Genomic DNA, 15,699 nt, shown 5'->3' with positions numbered 1-15,699 from the left:
CTTGCAAACAAGCTAGATATCCCAAGGTGTCCCAGCATAGGAATCTCACTGAATAGAATATCCACCTTTCCTATATACCTTGCACTGCTTTCTTGCCCATCCACCCAGCTCCTACACTCTCTTCCCCTTCCCAGTTTTTCCTGTGGCTCTACATATATACATAACCACTTAGAGATATTTTAAAATATGTTCAGTGGTAAATAAATCTATTAAATAAGCAAATAAATAGTTTTCCTTCTGCTATTTTATGTCTAGTCTGGTGTAACTGGGCCTACAATAGTCATGGAATTGGCAACTCCATTCCTTGCTCTTAGGAATTCTAAAAGGATCACTTTCTATCTTTTACCAAGTCTTTAGAGAATTGTACCTGCTAATGGACTTACTGCCATTATATGCAAAAAAATGTTTACATTTCTCTAGTGGATTCCATAGTCTCTCCCTTCATGAAAGGTCTGCCTACATTCCCAAAGAGATACAGATCAACACTATTTTTCAAATTAGCTCTGATATTTTCATCAGAATGATCAAACTGCTATATGAAGCATGAGGGTGCTGTGGAGTTCCACCCTATACCATTTATGATAACTTAAATAGCACCAGTCCCAATACAGAACCTTGGAGGATCCCACTGATTACTCCCCTTCATTCTAAAAGCCATCTGTTTATTCATATTCTCTTTATCAATTTGGAGTAAGTACACCTCTTATATTTGAAAAATTGTAAGAACTTCAAAGGTTTTTTGTCCCCCCACCCTTTTGTGGGGGATGGGATCAAATCAGCAGGCAAAATCAATTAGAAAGAACTGCTATTTTTGGAACATACCACTAATTACTTAAATGGAAAAGCAATGCCACTATACACGTGTGACTTCTGAGTAACTTTCCCTGAAAAATTTATGGCAATGTGTGCCCCCATATATCCTTTACCACCACTGTTCAGTTTAATTGTCGGAATCATAAATCCGGCTTTTGAACTGGAAATGTGCTTCAATGTGGAGCGTCATCCAAAAATAGTATACTTATTCATATTCAATGTTCAGAGGAAAACTATTTATTTAACACACAGTTGTTTTCTAGCTGACAATTTTTTTAAATACAATTATTTGAGGCAAGATACTTGGATGTAATATTTAATAGTACATATTTTGAAACTTGGGAAAGTAGTATAATTTGTAAGTGAAAATTATTGTCATTATTTATGTATTGATATCATGCCTTTTAAGGTACAATCATCTCAATGACTTGGTTCACATGACATGACAGCCCACCATGGCTTCATTTACCTGTGGGGGCTGTCATGTTGTGCCAGGCACCCATGGACGCCACTTTTGTATGGCACCCGCAGGCACCCAACTTGTCATGGCTATTTGGGTTTTGCGAACTCAGGTGGCAGTGGTTATTTGAGGGCTAGATTTGGCTTGTTTTAGGGTTATTTGAGGGTTGTCTAACCCTCAAACAACCCCTGCCACCTAGGTTCTCATGACATGACACGCCATGGCAAGCTGGGTGCCATGGAAAAATGCTGCTCATGGGCGCCTGGCACAACACAACAGTCCCCTCAGGTAAATTAAGCAACAGAGGGCATGGGAAACAGGTCATCGCAGCTTAAGCCCAACCAATGAATGCAATATATTCAGATGATAAGAAATCTAAGGGCAGAGGTGCAGTTTGAGAGGGCTATGTATGAACAAACCCATGTGAGGGAATATCCTGCAGTACTTGTTCTTTTACGTCCACCGTTAGCAAGTGTGTCATTCATTTAATCCAGTTCTGGACTGGGGTGACACTTCCTCATGCCAGTAGCAATTCAAATGTTTTAAGTAATTTATTTCAAAAGTTAAAATGTATAAATGAGCCTATTGGGTAATGTATGGATGCTTTTAAACCAGAAAGACTATATGAAGATGGCACAACTGTGTACTGCTGCGGGTCCACCAATGAGGCAGCCAGTACATCCAGCAGCTGCCAGATCTGCATGCCTATGGAAGAAAACACACCTGTTACATCTTTGTTATGGGTTATATCCAACATAATGCTAGTGGAAGATGTTCAAGAGGTGGCATTGTTCTGCTAGTGGCTGCACAAGCACTAGAATAACTAGCACAACAAAAACAAGCAACTAGTGTATGGATTTGACCCTTGCACAAGTACAAAACTGGGGTTTCCGCAAATGGTAGAAGCTTTGTGCTAGCTAGTGGAATGACACCGTTGGATACAACCCTATGTTATAAATAAATGGTCTTTGCCAAGAAGTCGACTAACCTTCATGGTGGAAAAGGTAGCTCAGAAGCTCAATAAAATAAATAAATCACTTAAGTATAAGACCGTGTGTGTGTATAATTTAGTTTGTAAATGAAACCACCCACATGAATGTTAGAGTTTCTGGAAGATGCTGTACATCCTAGGGAAGTCACATAGATGTGGAATAACAACTGATAATGCTTTTTTTACATGCCTACTACTGATAGTAGAACGGAGAAGGTGCTCCTGGTTGACTTTAGGCAGCACAACGGAGCAGAGCTCGAGCATATAGAGTCTGGGAATTTTCAGGTCACAATTACAAAATTAACTGTTCCTGAAATACCATGGCAAGACAATGAAAGACCTGTATATATAGTTCCCTGTGATTGAATGGGAATTCCATGTTCTGGTTAGGATCCAAAGAAGCGTGTAGGGAGCTTTACACCTACAGCAGAGCTTCCAAGACCCCTTTCTGATTTTCTCTTCCCTTCCCCACCCCCAAATTACTAGAAAACCAATGGGCCCTTGCGCTCCCCCAAGAGGCCTTTACTCTTATAGAGAATGCATAGGAGTATTGTCACACTACTCCCAAATTTCTGTGAACATACCCGTCATACCTAAAACTAAGGTATAAAACAACACAAAAAAGTAATAAAATAATGTAATTTTTTAATGTAGCTCAAAAACTTAGCTTTGTTTGTGTAATCTGAGGGAGGTGCAACATCTCCTTCATAAGCCACTTATATGCAGGGGGGGGGTTGTTGTTTTTTTAAGGATAATGGATACAATGAATCTCTTTCATGGGAAGCAGGCTATTACTTTTAACTCAACAATTTGAATTTTACTACCACTCTGCATTGTTAAGTAACATATTTGCATGCATGGCAGAGGAAAAAAAATGAGTAGTGTTTTGATGGACCAAATAATTTAGGTATGTGAATACTGCTGTAATAAGGTCAGTTCCGTACAACTGAGAAAACAAACAGAATTTTCTCTTGTCCTTTAATCTGCATATGTGAAGAACGTTGTCCTGTAGCAATGCAAAATATTTCTAACTGCGTCCATTTCAAAGGCACATGTTACATGTGGTATTCTCTTCAACATTCTAGTTTAATTAGAAATAAAATGTACCACTATGTAGCAAAGATGTGTGACCATCTTTTTTTAATGTAACCACATCTGTGTGTTCATCATCTTTTTTGCTGAATATTTATATTTCTTTAGACAAAAAAAAAACCACATTCACAACTTGATAGCTCCTCTTAGCTTTGCTGAGCGTCCTCTTGGATTGCTTTCAATATCTTTAGCCTGTGGAGTAAGCACTTTCTTCTGTATAGCTGTCCATTTTGTGTTAGCATTTCCACTGGACAATTCATCTTCCTCCTCTTGTTCTGAGGGGTTCTTTCCAATTTGCCTGACCTTCTGTCTTACACTGAGGTTGAACTTTTCTGACATATTTCTTCCAAGAAGAAATCTCTTGATGATACGATCCTCTAATGAATGGAAGGAAAGTGCAACAAATCGACCCCCAGGTTTTAGAAACTTCTCAGCTGCCTTTAATCCTGCATAGAGTTCATGCAGCTCATTGTTGACAAAGATACGCAAGGCTTGGAAAGTTTTGGTCGCAACATGCATCGGTCTGTGAAGCAAGTCTTTTCGAGCATACAAAGCTGTTTCAGGGAAAGCCCCTGTTATTAAAGAGAGAGAAAGAATATTACTTCCTTGACAGTCACACACTTCGAAATGGCTCTTCACTACTACCTTTGACTTTACTACTAACTGTAGTAAATGTCAGGAACTTTGTGACTGCTGATGTTTAATGATAGCTGTCAACATTTTAGAAGGCCAGTGGTCAGAAAGTAATGTTTCTGAATCTCCTAGTTAATCAAGCACCTTTGGCCAAATGCAAAATTTCATCCTCACTTCTGATCAATCTTGGCAATTTGCTGGTGTCAAGATCAGGAATGGCCAGAAATGTGAAGAATTGTTTTCAGACTTGTCTTTGCATATATCATCAGCAGACACAATAGTGAGCTTATTTATTCCAACAATAAATAATCGTGGCTATCAAAATGTTATTTTTTTACACACACTTGGGTTGGAAGGGCCTAATTAATTCCCTGCCTGCCCCTCTTGCTGGAATGCTGCAATCATCAGATCATTCACCTACCCCATCTGCTTTATCTGGTGTCCTAGGGAGGCACCATTAAATAGGAGTTACAGTCACTCTTCCTGCTGTAATTTTCCATGGGGGGAGGCAGTATTTACTCAGGTGCCCCCAGCCATGAAAACCTAGGTCCACCCACATTGCTCCATGACTTTTATTGTGGTTTTATTTTTGTCCCATCAACCTGCTGCTCAAAATGCTAGGCCGAAACGGTTAGTTACAAGCAGGTCTGCTGGTGGACAGGCATTACACCCTGCTGCTTGAAATGTCATCCTTTACTAGTAAGTAACAGGAATGGAGGATGAAACCTGGTAACTCATCAAAGGTGTGCAAGTTGGCATATGTTTTACTTGCACCCCCAAATGTGAAAAATTACTAGTAAATGTCTACATTCAAATGTAGAAAATGTGTAATTCCTGCCTTATGTAACTACTAAGTGAAAAGGACAACCTCAGCCACTCCTTATGTCCGTAGCTGTAGGATTTATAAAAGCCAGTTATATCAGTTGTATGGTCTACTAGACTCTAGGGTAGAGGTCCTCAACCTTTTTGGACTAGTGGGAGTTCTCACAATATGGCTGCTATGAGTCATAAAACTCATATTTCCCAGAAGGCAAACTGATGAGGCTAAAAGAAATGTAGCTTGCCCAAGAACCTAAATATAAGGCAGAGGTGGGTTGTGCTCCAAAATACAAAGCTACTGTTTGCCCCTACAAAGCATAATAATACTCATTTCACAGAAGGTAAACTGGTGATGTACAGACACACACACAAGGCAAAACACTCACTCACATAATACATCCACACACACACAAATCCCCCAGACAAAACACACACACACACACACACAACCCACACAAAACACACACCACCCACAGGCACCACATTTAGCCCCACAGCTCTAGGCTGTCAGTGAATCAATTTTAATATTTTTATAGTTTACAAAACCCCAAGACATTGTTAAGATTGTATGATAAAACATTTTATGCTCACCATATACACAATTGCTCCATAAGACATTATGGCCCAAATAAAAAATGTCATGAGCAGCAGCACACAGCATGTAAGGCTCTGGGCTCATACCCAGAAGATGGCCAACATTTTCAGCTTTGAAAGCATCAAACATCTTTTGGAGGTGACCTCCCTACACACAAGCTGAATATTGGCATTTTCAAGGTTGACACTTTTCAGTGGTTTTTGTTGTTGTTGCCACACTTGTAATCTTAGTCCAGCAAGTGGATCTGAACCCACAACCCCCAGACGCTGGATCCTTCTAAGTGTATTGCTTCCAATCTAGAAGGAAATCTGAGAATGCAAGTGACCACTCACAGTGAATCAGAGCACATGATTAAAATGGTGATCTCTCAAGTGAGCTTTATTTTTTTAAGAGTTCTTGCTCCCCATTTTACATCTAAATATACATCAACTGAAACTGAATAAACTAGGTTGATGAGAGCCAAGTCTGTTCAGTGTCGGCTGATTTATATTTACTCATTCATAAATCATGTTTAGATGCTCAAGTTGTGTTTCTCTATGAATATGGATATTAACTGCTACACAGAAAAAATCACAATCTATTTGTAAGTAAAACATACACAGATGTCGTGTTAGCAGAAAATTATTTCTTCAGATACTTCCACACTTACATTTACTGTTCTTTAAATTATCACTTCTTTCCCATCATAATTCCAATACAAAAATCAGGCAGTGGCACTGTTTATGTTTCAACTGACAAGTATGATAACATTTTCAAACCTGCTTGTGCTTCTGTAATATTTAAGACCCACATATCATATTTATTAAAAATTCAAGCACATGGAGGTTGCTCTAATCTAAATTATTCTACGGCAATAATGTACTAGTGGCCTAATATAAAGATGCCACTTTTAGATGGAAGGGAAGACTTAACTAGCACCTTTGCTCTTCAATGATATCTGTAACATTCCAGGGTTATTTCAAAATACAACCACAGCAGTCTGGGGGCTGCTGCTAAAATCATTTCCATGTGGTTGCCACTCTGTGTAGTTGCTGTAACATTTGAATCTGGTTCAGTCGCATCATGTGTTAAGCATCCACACCAGTGCTGCATATCTTTGAAGCCAGCAGGCCAAAAGCATGGATACTTAACATAAGATCTAGCTGACTCATAAGGGAGTAGACTCAAACATTACTGCAGCTGCAAGAAACCCCAACTGGGCAGAAGTAATTTTCCATGATAGCCATGACAGTGAAGTAATTTTTGAATTGGTTAAATGAACTATGACATGATGTCCCCTGATCCACGCTTTGGTGTTCACCAAAGATGGTGGCTGTTAATCAGCAGAACATATAAACCACATCTGCACAAACAGATGGGTTGGTTTCTTCTTTTTTGGCATAGCAGCCCATCCCACATACATCGCATTGAAAACAAGGGATTGATGGATCTTTAGTCATGCTTGCTTTCCAGGCCACTCCACTCCACAGAACATAGATCCTAGGCATTTATATGAAAGCACATATTGTCATTTTTCCACTGGCCTACAAATGAAAGAATCAGCAAATGAAAGAATCAGCTAGGAACTTTTTGTTAACACATTGTTTATTATCGGTGAATGTATTTGTGGCATTCAGTCTTTCATTTTATATACCTGGAAGGAATAAAGAAACAGACAAAAGGAAAATTCAGCAAACTGAGCGTAGAAGGCTGAAGCCTAAATGAAGCAAAGGGATCTTTAAAAAAAATCACAGAGCAAGGTGTATTCCTCCTTCTGTTTAATAAATCTAAAAATATACTTTCATTTGAAAGTGAAGTCCCTGAGCTTAACGCTGACTGGAGCTTATACCTAGGGAAAAAAATGATTCTTCCATATAGAATTTAAAGATCACTGTGGTAAGCAAAGTGAACAGTTTTCACAAATGAGCAAGTAACTATAAACAGTATCAGGGTCATCAATGCTCTTGGGGTATTTTCAGATGACCCAGCATGCTTAAAACCTGGCTATACAGGAAAATCTGAACTATTATATGCACTTCTGTATGTGCATGAAGTGTGCTGCGCCATCCTTCATTCCCTACTTGTATTTTATTAAAAATGAAAAAGCCTCAAATTCTTTAGTTTTTCCTCATAGGGGAAGTACTGAAATCCCTGGTTAATTTTGGTGTTCTTTTCAGTTCCTTTTCCAGCTTTATTATATTATTTTTGAGATGGGGAGACTAGAACTGTATACACTGTCTTCTCAATGTGGCTACACATATTTGATGAATAAAAATGGACATATCTTGCAATACCTCTGAATTTAGCAATAGAACTGCGCATTCCCCCCTCACAGCAACTAGCCAGAAAACTATTTTTTCTGCATCTGCAATACATTTAAGAAATCTTATAGTGAGGCGTAAACAACAATAAGGGCCAATGTTCTCTTTCCCAAAGTCCTAGGTTGGACCTCAGCCAAGCTCTTATCTGAGAGTGAATTTGGCAGATAGGTGCGGTCCTGTGAGGATACCATTAAGAGCTGGAAGATGGGAGTCAGAGAGCATGCACACACACGTACACACATGAAGTACAAGAAACCATGGCTTCAGGAGGCACTAGAACAGGGTGTGGCAGAAGAGGTAGCACCTCTGGAATTTTATAAGGCTGACAATCTGATGACAGGGGAAGGAGAGTGTAGACCCATTGGGAAGGATGTGTTAAGAAGCTTAGTATTCATCTCTTCTTTCCCATGGGTCTAGCATCACATCACAAAGAATCTAATTGGGGTTTGACACTACCCAACCAGTTTCTTTGCATGTCAATGGTTCCTTCAGCAGGAAGGGCACTCAAATGGCTGTTACATTCAATCAGACGGCCCTTGGGGAACTCAGATGGTGGAAGAGCACCCACTGTTAATTTATGGGGTTAAATTATATACAGTTCACTGCCGCAATATAAGGTGGTCACCAGGTTTTATGGCTAGACAGATTCATGGAGGACAGACTTATCAATGGATATTATCTGCAATAGCAAAAGGGAACCTCCATTTTCAGGGGCAGTGAGCAACTGAATACCAATTGCTACGAGACAGAGGAAGGATGTTGCCTTTATGCACTGCTTGTGTGGGCTTCCTGGAAGGATATGGCTGGTTACTCTTTTAAAGAGGATACTGGACTAGATGTACCCTTTGGTCTAATTTGGTAAGACTCTTCTTATGTGTTCTGCCTAGTTTGGCAAGTCCCTTAGGATTGGGGTTGCTGCCCATCATCCCCTTTGGGGCAGCCTTGATTAACATCAGCCCCCACCAAGGACACAACTATAGAAACTGCTCTGCGTGCAACAAACTTACATTAAAATTATGGAACCAACACGTTAAATGACAGATAAACTACTTAGAGGCAAATGGCATACTCTGTGGCTTGGGTCCAGAATAGCTCTTCTGCAAATGGTTGCTCCTGAATGACTTCTCCCTGCTAGTCGAGACGGTGGGCTGGGGAGCTGATGAATCAGCAGGGATGACAGCTACAGTAGCTACCTTGAGCACTACTCTGGTAAGTGGGAAGATGGAATTTAAATTGTATGTATGTATGTATGTATAAATAAATACAGTGAGTGAGTGAGTGATGGTGGCAGAAAATTTGTGATAAATCTGATCAACAACAGCTAGAGCTTGTGTTAGAGTCTTCTCAGTGGCAGCGATAATGCCAAAGAAATCTTACTTTTCTATTACCATTGTGTCTGCTCAGTTGTCCAATAGAGCTTTTCTGGGTGGTGAGAGGGCCATTGCATCTGGGACCTCAAGAAGGAAATGACCACAGTGGATCATTGTGACCAAGTTACTAGGTACCTTTGTGAATATAACTGCTTGCATCAATTCTAACTTATTTGCCACAGTTAGGGCAGACCCAGTTTAGATGTACCTTTGACACCTGTTTGTCCAGTTCTGTTGGATTCTTTTTAATTTGTGCAGCCTGAAGATGTGGACAGAACTGTTAGAGAGGAGTGCTCTACCCTTGCCCTTTATGAGCTGCCAGAGGTGGATTGGCAGACTGGGTGGTAGGAGTGCTTAAACCCTTCTTGTGAGATAATATGGTCCCTGCAAGCTTAAAACAGGTGGTGAGACCACTTCTGAAAAAGTCCTGCCCTAATTCCACTGTACTGGAAAATTTCCAGCGCCTCTCACATGTTCTACTCCTGGGTGAGGTGCTCAACCATGTGATAGCCTTGACTCTAGGTTTTTATGGTTTGTATGAATTGCCTAGATCCATTTCAAACTGCTTTTAGGCCGAGTATTGGAACAGAAACAGCACCAGTCATTCTGACTGACAACCTAAGCTGAGAACTAGACAGGGTACCTCTTAGCAACTTTTGAGACTACCAAGCCATGGTATCCTTCTGGATAGTCTGGCAGGAATGGTATTTGGAGGAGCAGTGTTACTGTTATTCAGGACTGATTCCAGAAGGTGATGCTGGGGGACTAGTCCTGATGGCTATGTGCTACCTCCAGTAACAGAGGCGGTAAGCTTATGTATACCAGTTGCTGGAGAACATGGTCAGGGGCATGCTCTTGCACTCATGTCCTGCCTGTGGATACCTGGTAGACAGCTGGTTGCCCACTGTGTGAAAGAATGTTGGACTAGATGGACCCTTGGTCTGATCCAGCATGGCTCTTCTTATGTTCAGTGGCTTGGACTGTGGTGTTCCTCCAAGTTTCATCTTGTCCCTCACACTGTTTAACGTATACATGAAACCACTAGGAGAGTTTCTTCAGGGATTATGCTCAGCTTTCTCTTCACTTTCCATCTCATTCTATGTAGGCCATTGAGGTTCTGACCTGGACGGGTTGTGCGTTAACAAATAGAAGTGTAATCCAGACAAGCCCTGATCAGTAGGCCTGCTGAACTGAGAATGAGCCCTGCACAGAATGGGGTTTGACTCCCCTTAAAAATACAGGCTTGTAGTTTGGTGATACCACTGGATGCTGATGTGTTGGCTGTGGCCAAGAGAGTTTTTGACCAGCTCAAGCTGGTGCACTAACTATGTCCATTCCTAGGATTAGCAAATCTGGCCATCGTAACACATGCTATAGCTACATCACATTTGGACTACTGAAATGTACTCTATGTAGGTCTGCCTTTGGAAAATCTGTAAACTTCCATCGATCCAAAATATGGTAGCCAGACTGTTGACTGGGGCTGCTAATTGGGAGCATATTACTCCCTTACTGTAACTGCTGCACTGGCTTCCAATTTATTTCTGGACATAAAGTCCTGGTGATTACCTTTAAAGCCCTTTATGGTTTAGAGCCAGGATATCTGAAGGACTGCCTTTTCCTGTATCAACCTGCCTATTAGGATCATCTGAGGCTCTCTTACGTGTCCCTATCTCTTTGACTGTCTGTGACCAGGAAGAGGGCCTTTACCGAGGTGCTGGAATTCCTTCACAAGTGAAGTGCATCTTGTACCCTCCCTCAGGATATTTGGGGGGATAGCAAAGACCTGTATTTTAAGAAAGGCCCTTTACCCTATAAATAGCTGGCTGAGATGTCTTTATGATACTACAATGAGGTGCCAATTATAATGTTGCCACTTTGTGGTTTTATAGTTTGTTTGACCTCTGTTTTATGATGCTTAGGTTTTGTAATTTTAAAAGGTTTTATTGTGTGGTGTAGTGGTGAGAGCTTTGGACTGGGACCTGGGAGATCCAGTTTCTAGTCCCCACTCGGCCCGGGAGCTCACTGGGTGACTCTGGGCCAGTCACAGACCCTCAGCCCAACCTACCTCACAGGGTTGTTGTGAGGATAAAATGGAGAGGAGGAGGATAATGTAAGCCGCCTTGGGTTCCTTGCAAGAGGAAAAAAGGCGGGATATAAATGCAATAAATAAATAAATACAAATAGTGATGTGGTTGACTCAGCCTTCCATCCTTCCGAGGTCGGTAAAATCAGTACCCAGCTTCCTGGGGGAAAGGTAGTCACGACTGGGGAAGGCAATGGCAAACCACCCCGCTACAGTCTGCCATGAAAACGCCAGTGCAAGCAGCATCCCTCTAAGGGTCAGTAATGACCCGGTGCTTGCACAGGAGGAACCTTTCCTTTTTTAAACTCCTTCAACTATTTTTAGGAAAGACAGAGTATAAATCTTTTAAATAAATAGCTATGGTTATCTCTGCTGGAGTCAGCCAGAAAAAAAAAAAAGAATAGAAATTATTTAGGAAAGTATCCTAGACAGAAAGAAGTCCTACAACTGCCAGTATCCCCCAGCCAGCCATGCTGCTTGGGGGATGCTGGGAGTTGTAGAATTTATTCTTGTCTAAACATGCATAGGTTTGTGCCCATAGTGGTAGATTCCCTGCTAATCTCAGTTCTAACTGGAGAAGTCCAGTCAGGAGTAGGGTGGCCACTTATGCATCACCAAAAAAGAGGACACAGATTTGTATAAAATGTGCATATGCTAATTTACATTTATAAATGCTTATTTAGAAAGAATTATTATAATTTAAATAGAAATGCAATTTTATAGTGGGGTAGACTGTGACCAGGTGTGCTGTACCTGTTCGGTCTGCTGTCCAGGTGCTAATTGCTGATGGGCAACTTCAAGCCCCCTCTTCTCCCTCCTTATGGATCTTTATCTTTAATCTGGACATGGAGACGATGGCCCTTCAAATAGAGGACACCTTCAAATAGAGGATGGTCCTCTGACAGCTCTTCAAATAAACGACTCTCCTCTATAAAAGAAGACACATGGCCACCCTAGTATTTCTTTCTTAATCACTAATCTAGAAATAATGTTGAATCCTCACAAAAAGTCCATCTTGTTCTGGCCTTTCCACAAAGAAAATTGCATTGGCAGTGGAAGAAAAATCTTGCTTGGTAACAGGCTTTACTACAGATAATAATAGAACAAAATTTGTATGGAAAGCATGCAGAATGGATTTCATTCATAAAAATACCACGCCTCTGGCAAGATGAATGATTTAAAATCCCAAGGAGAGAAATGATCTTTTTTCGTTTTGGGATACCCTGATGTTGCTTACACTATTTAAAACCTAATAGATTCAGATGTTAAAATGCACTGAAATTTTAAGCTTCTGAATGAAATTACCAACGTGCTGTGCCTGTGAATGGGCAGCATTCAAGTCCCCTGTGTGAGACAGTGTGGCAGGCTTTAAAAATTAATTCTGAGCGGGGACCTGTTTACAGGAATTTCCCGTTGAATCTGAATCACATTTAATAAGTTTCAGTGACGCAGCTTATGTCCTTTTGTCTGTGATCTCTTAAAATATATATATATATATATATATATACCTGAAACTCACGCAATATTGCAAATTTCAAACTGTTAATTAAAAGTCTATGAACTTGCAGAGATCTGCATGAAACTAGATTTATCAACCAAGATAATTTTAAACTGTCTGTTGGCCCTTACACTTTACTTCCCAGCAAGTTCAGATGATTAAATAATCTCACTCTGATCTGTCAACAAGTCACAAATCTGAATAAAAGCAAGAAAAATAAAGATAAGATAAGCTATCAGTTAACAAGGAACATCAGCTACCTAAATGAGAGATTAGAAATACTTTAGGGAAGTATACAACACGTACAATGAGATGTCCAGGTTTTTTGGATCATTAGACAAAGGTCCTTTGATGCACTGACACTTTAGATGCTGGCAGACATTTCATGGCTCATGATTGGGAATGAACAAGATAAAAGATTGTCACTCTAGTCCAGTATGTTATGGTACTTTAGTAGAGACTATCAAATGCCTTATATCATTTGACAAATATTTTCTGAATGTTTTTATTGATGTATGAGTCATGTGAATGTTCTCTCCCTCTAAGGAAACAAACGAAAACAAAAAGCAAAACAGCAGCAATAATAATAATTTTAAAACCTGGAGAGTATGCAGTACTGAGATTTCTGCCTCTGTATGTGATCTGTCTGACAATGGAGGAAGGGTTCAATTTCTTGATATTGACATAGCGAGGCTGGGCGGCAGGCACTGGTGGAGCGCTAGGGGCAGGCCATGCCAGGTAAGGGGAACAAGGGAGAGATGTGTAGTATCTGTCCCCTGCTCTGGGCCTGTCCAGAGCTAAAGGATGGCTGGGGGAGGCGTGACTCCATCTTCTGGCCTTCATTTGCTGCTCTGCAATGCCAGGTCCGTTACCCAGAAAACCTCCCTCATCTATGACATGATCCTGGACGAGGGTGCAGACCTGGCATGTATTACGGAGACCTGGCTGGGCAAGGCCACTGCTCCAACTCTTGCGGCCATGTGTCCAGCTGGATTTTCGTATGCACAGCAGCCGAGGGCTGGGGATCAGGGAGGGGGAGTGGCTGTTATCTACCTAGAGTCCTTGGTCTTCATCAGACCCCCTCTCCGGGAGACCAAGGTTGCTGAGTGCATGTACTGGAGGTTGGGCCCGAAGGGCATTCTGGGGATTCTGCTTGTGTACCGTCCACCCCGCTGTACGACTGACTCCCTGGCCGAGGTGCTTGAGGTGGTCTCTGATGTGCGTGTACAGTCCCCTAACTTATTGGTGTTGGGGGACTTCAATGTACATTTGGAGGCCATCCTCACAGGAGCACCTCGGGACTTCATGGAGACCATGGCTTCCTGGGAGCTGCACCATATTCTAACTGGGCCCATCCATGTAGCCGGTCATGCACTAGACCTTGTGTTCGTTTCTGGAGAAGTGGGGAGTGATCTGGAAGTTGGGGGTATATCCACCACCCCCTTGTCATGGTCAGATCACTATCTGGTGACGTTAGACTTCTCGGTTCCACAACCCCTCTGCAGGGGTGGAGGACCCATTAAAATGGTCCACCCCAGGCGTCCTATGGATCTGAATGGATTCCTGAACGCGCTTGGGGATTCACTGGAGCACGCCAATAGCCACTCGGTTGAGACCCTGGTGGGTGGCTGGAATGCTGCAATCACTGGGGCATTAGATCGGGTGACTTCGAAACGCCCTCTCCCCCTGAACAGGGGTCGGACTGCACCATGGTTCAATCCGCAGTTAGGAGCTCTGAAACAGGAGGTGAGACGGCTAGAGCGCCGGTGGCGGAAGTCTCGCTCCAAAGATGAGCAGACACAGGCTAGAACTATATCTTCAGCCTATCATGTGGCGGCAAAGGCAGCAAAAAAGGAATATTATGCTGCCTCTATCACGTCTGCAGAGTGCTGTCCCAGGAGGGTGTTCCAAGTGGTCCGCAGCCTGATCGGTCCTGTGGCTCTGGAACCACTGGAGCATTCTAAGGCCTCCTGTGAGGCCTTGGCAAGGCACTTTGCAGATAAAATTGATCGGATAAGGAGTGTTACTCCGCACGCTGTGGATACAGTTAGTGAGCAAGAGGCGGCCTGTGGCAAACCGGTTTTGTGGGATCAGTTCCAGCTTCTTCCTTCTGATGAAGTGGACAAGGTGCTTTCATCTGTAAGGCCAACCACCTGCTTACTTGATCCTTTCCCATCTTGGCTCATTATGGGCTGCAGAGAGAGACTGGGTGAGGGGATCAGGGCAGTGGTGAACGCCTCCCTTGAGGAGGGAGTGATGCCATCAGCCCTCAAGGAGGCAGTGATAAGACCACTCTTAAAGAAGCCCTCCTTGGATCCCCAAGTTCTGAACAACTTTTGCCCAGTCTCAAATCTGCCATTTTTGTGCAAGGTGATTGAGCGGGTGGTGGCGATGCAGTTGAAGGCACACTTGGATGAAACCGATTATCTAGACCCATTTCAGTCGGGCTCCATGCTTGGGCATGAGACAGAAACAGCCTTGGTCGCCTTGGTGGATGATATGAGGAGGGCTCTGGATAGGGGCGAATGCTCCTTCCTTGTTCTCCTCGACCTCTCAGTGGCTTTTGATACTGTTGACCACAGTATCCTCCTGGACCACCTGGAGGGGTTGGGCATTCGAGACACCGTATTGCGGTGGTTCCAGTCCTTCCTCCCTGATAGGTACCAGAGGGTAGCACTGGGAGAGGAGGTTTCGGACCCGTGGCCACTCACTTGTGGGATGCCACAGGGTTCCATCCTCTCCCCAATGCTATTTAACATCTATGTGAAGCCGCTGGGGGCTATCAGCAGGAGGTCTGGGGTGCGGTGTCAAGAGTATGTAGATGACACGCAGCTCTACCTCTCGTTCAAATCTTCACCGAGGTTGGCCCTAGAATCCCTGTCTGGAGACGGTGAGTGGCTGGATGGGGAGGAATAAGCTGAAGCTGAACCCTGACAAGACCGAGGTACTTTTGGTAGGAGACAAGAGGAGGCTGGGGGATGTTGACCTGGTGTTGAATGGGGTACGGCTACCCTTGAAAGACCAGGTCTGCAGCCTGGGGGT

At 42.5% G+C, this 15,699-nt stretch overlaps 1 protein-coding gene across 1 annotated transcript in view; it reads right to left on the bottom strand.

Moving 5' to 3' along the window:
• Positions 1-2,980: 2,980 nt before the first annotated feature.
• The window catches only part of METTL15 (methyltransferase 15, mitochondrial 12S rRNA N4-cytidine), a 128,694-nt gene continuing 115,975 nt past the window's right edge, over positions 2,981-15,699 (bottom strand). The window contains exon 6 of the mRNA XM_084852825.1: positions 2,981-3,928. Within this exon, the coding sequence (XP_084708951.1) occupies positions 3,483-3,928 (446 nt within the window). The 3' untranslated portion in view covers positions 2,981-3,482. The remainder of the gene's footprint in view (positions 3,929-15,699) is intronic.

The sequence above is a fragment of the Heloderma suspectum genome, chromosome 1 (assembly GCF_057233095.1).
Source record: "Heloderma suspectum isolate Gila_16-S chromosome 1, 16-S_ref, whole genome shotgun sequence".
Classification (NCBI taxonomy): Eukaryota; Metazoa; Chordata; class Lepidosauria; order Squamata; family Helodermatidae; genus Heloderma; species Heloderma suspectum.
This window is presented reverse-complemented; position numbering and strand designations above follow the sequence as displayed.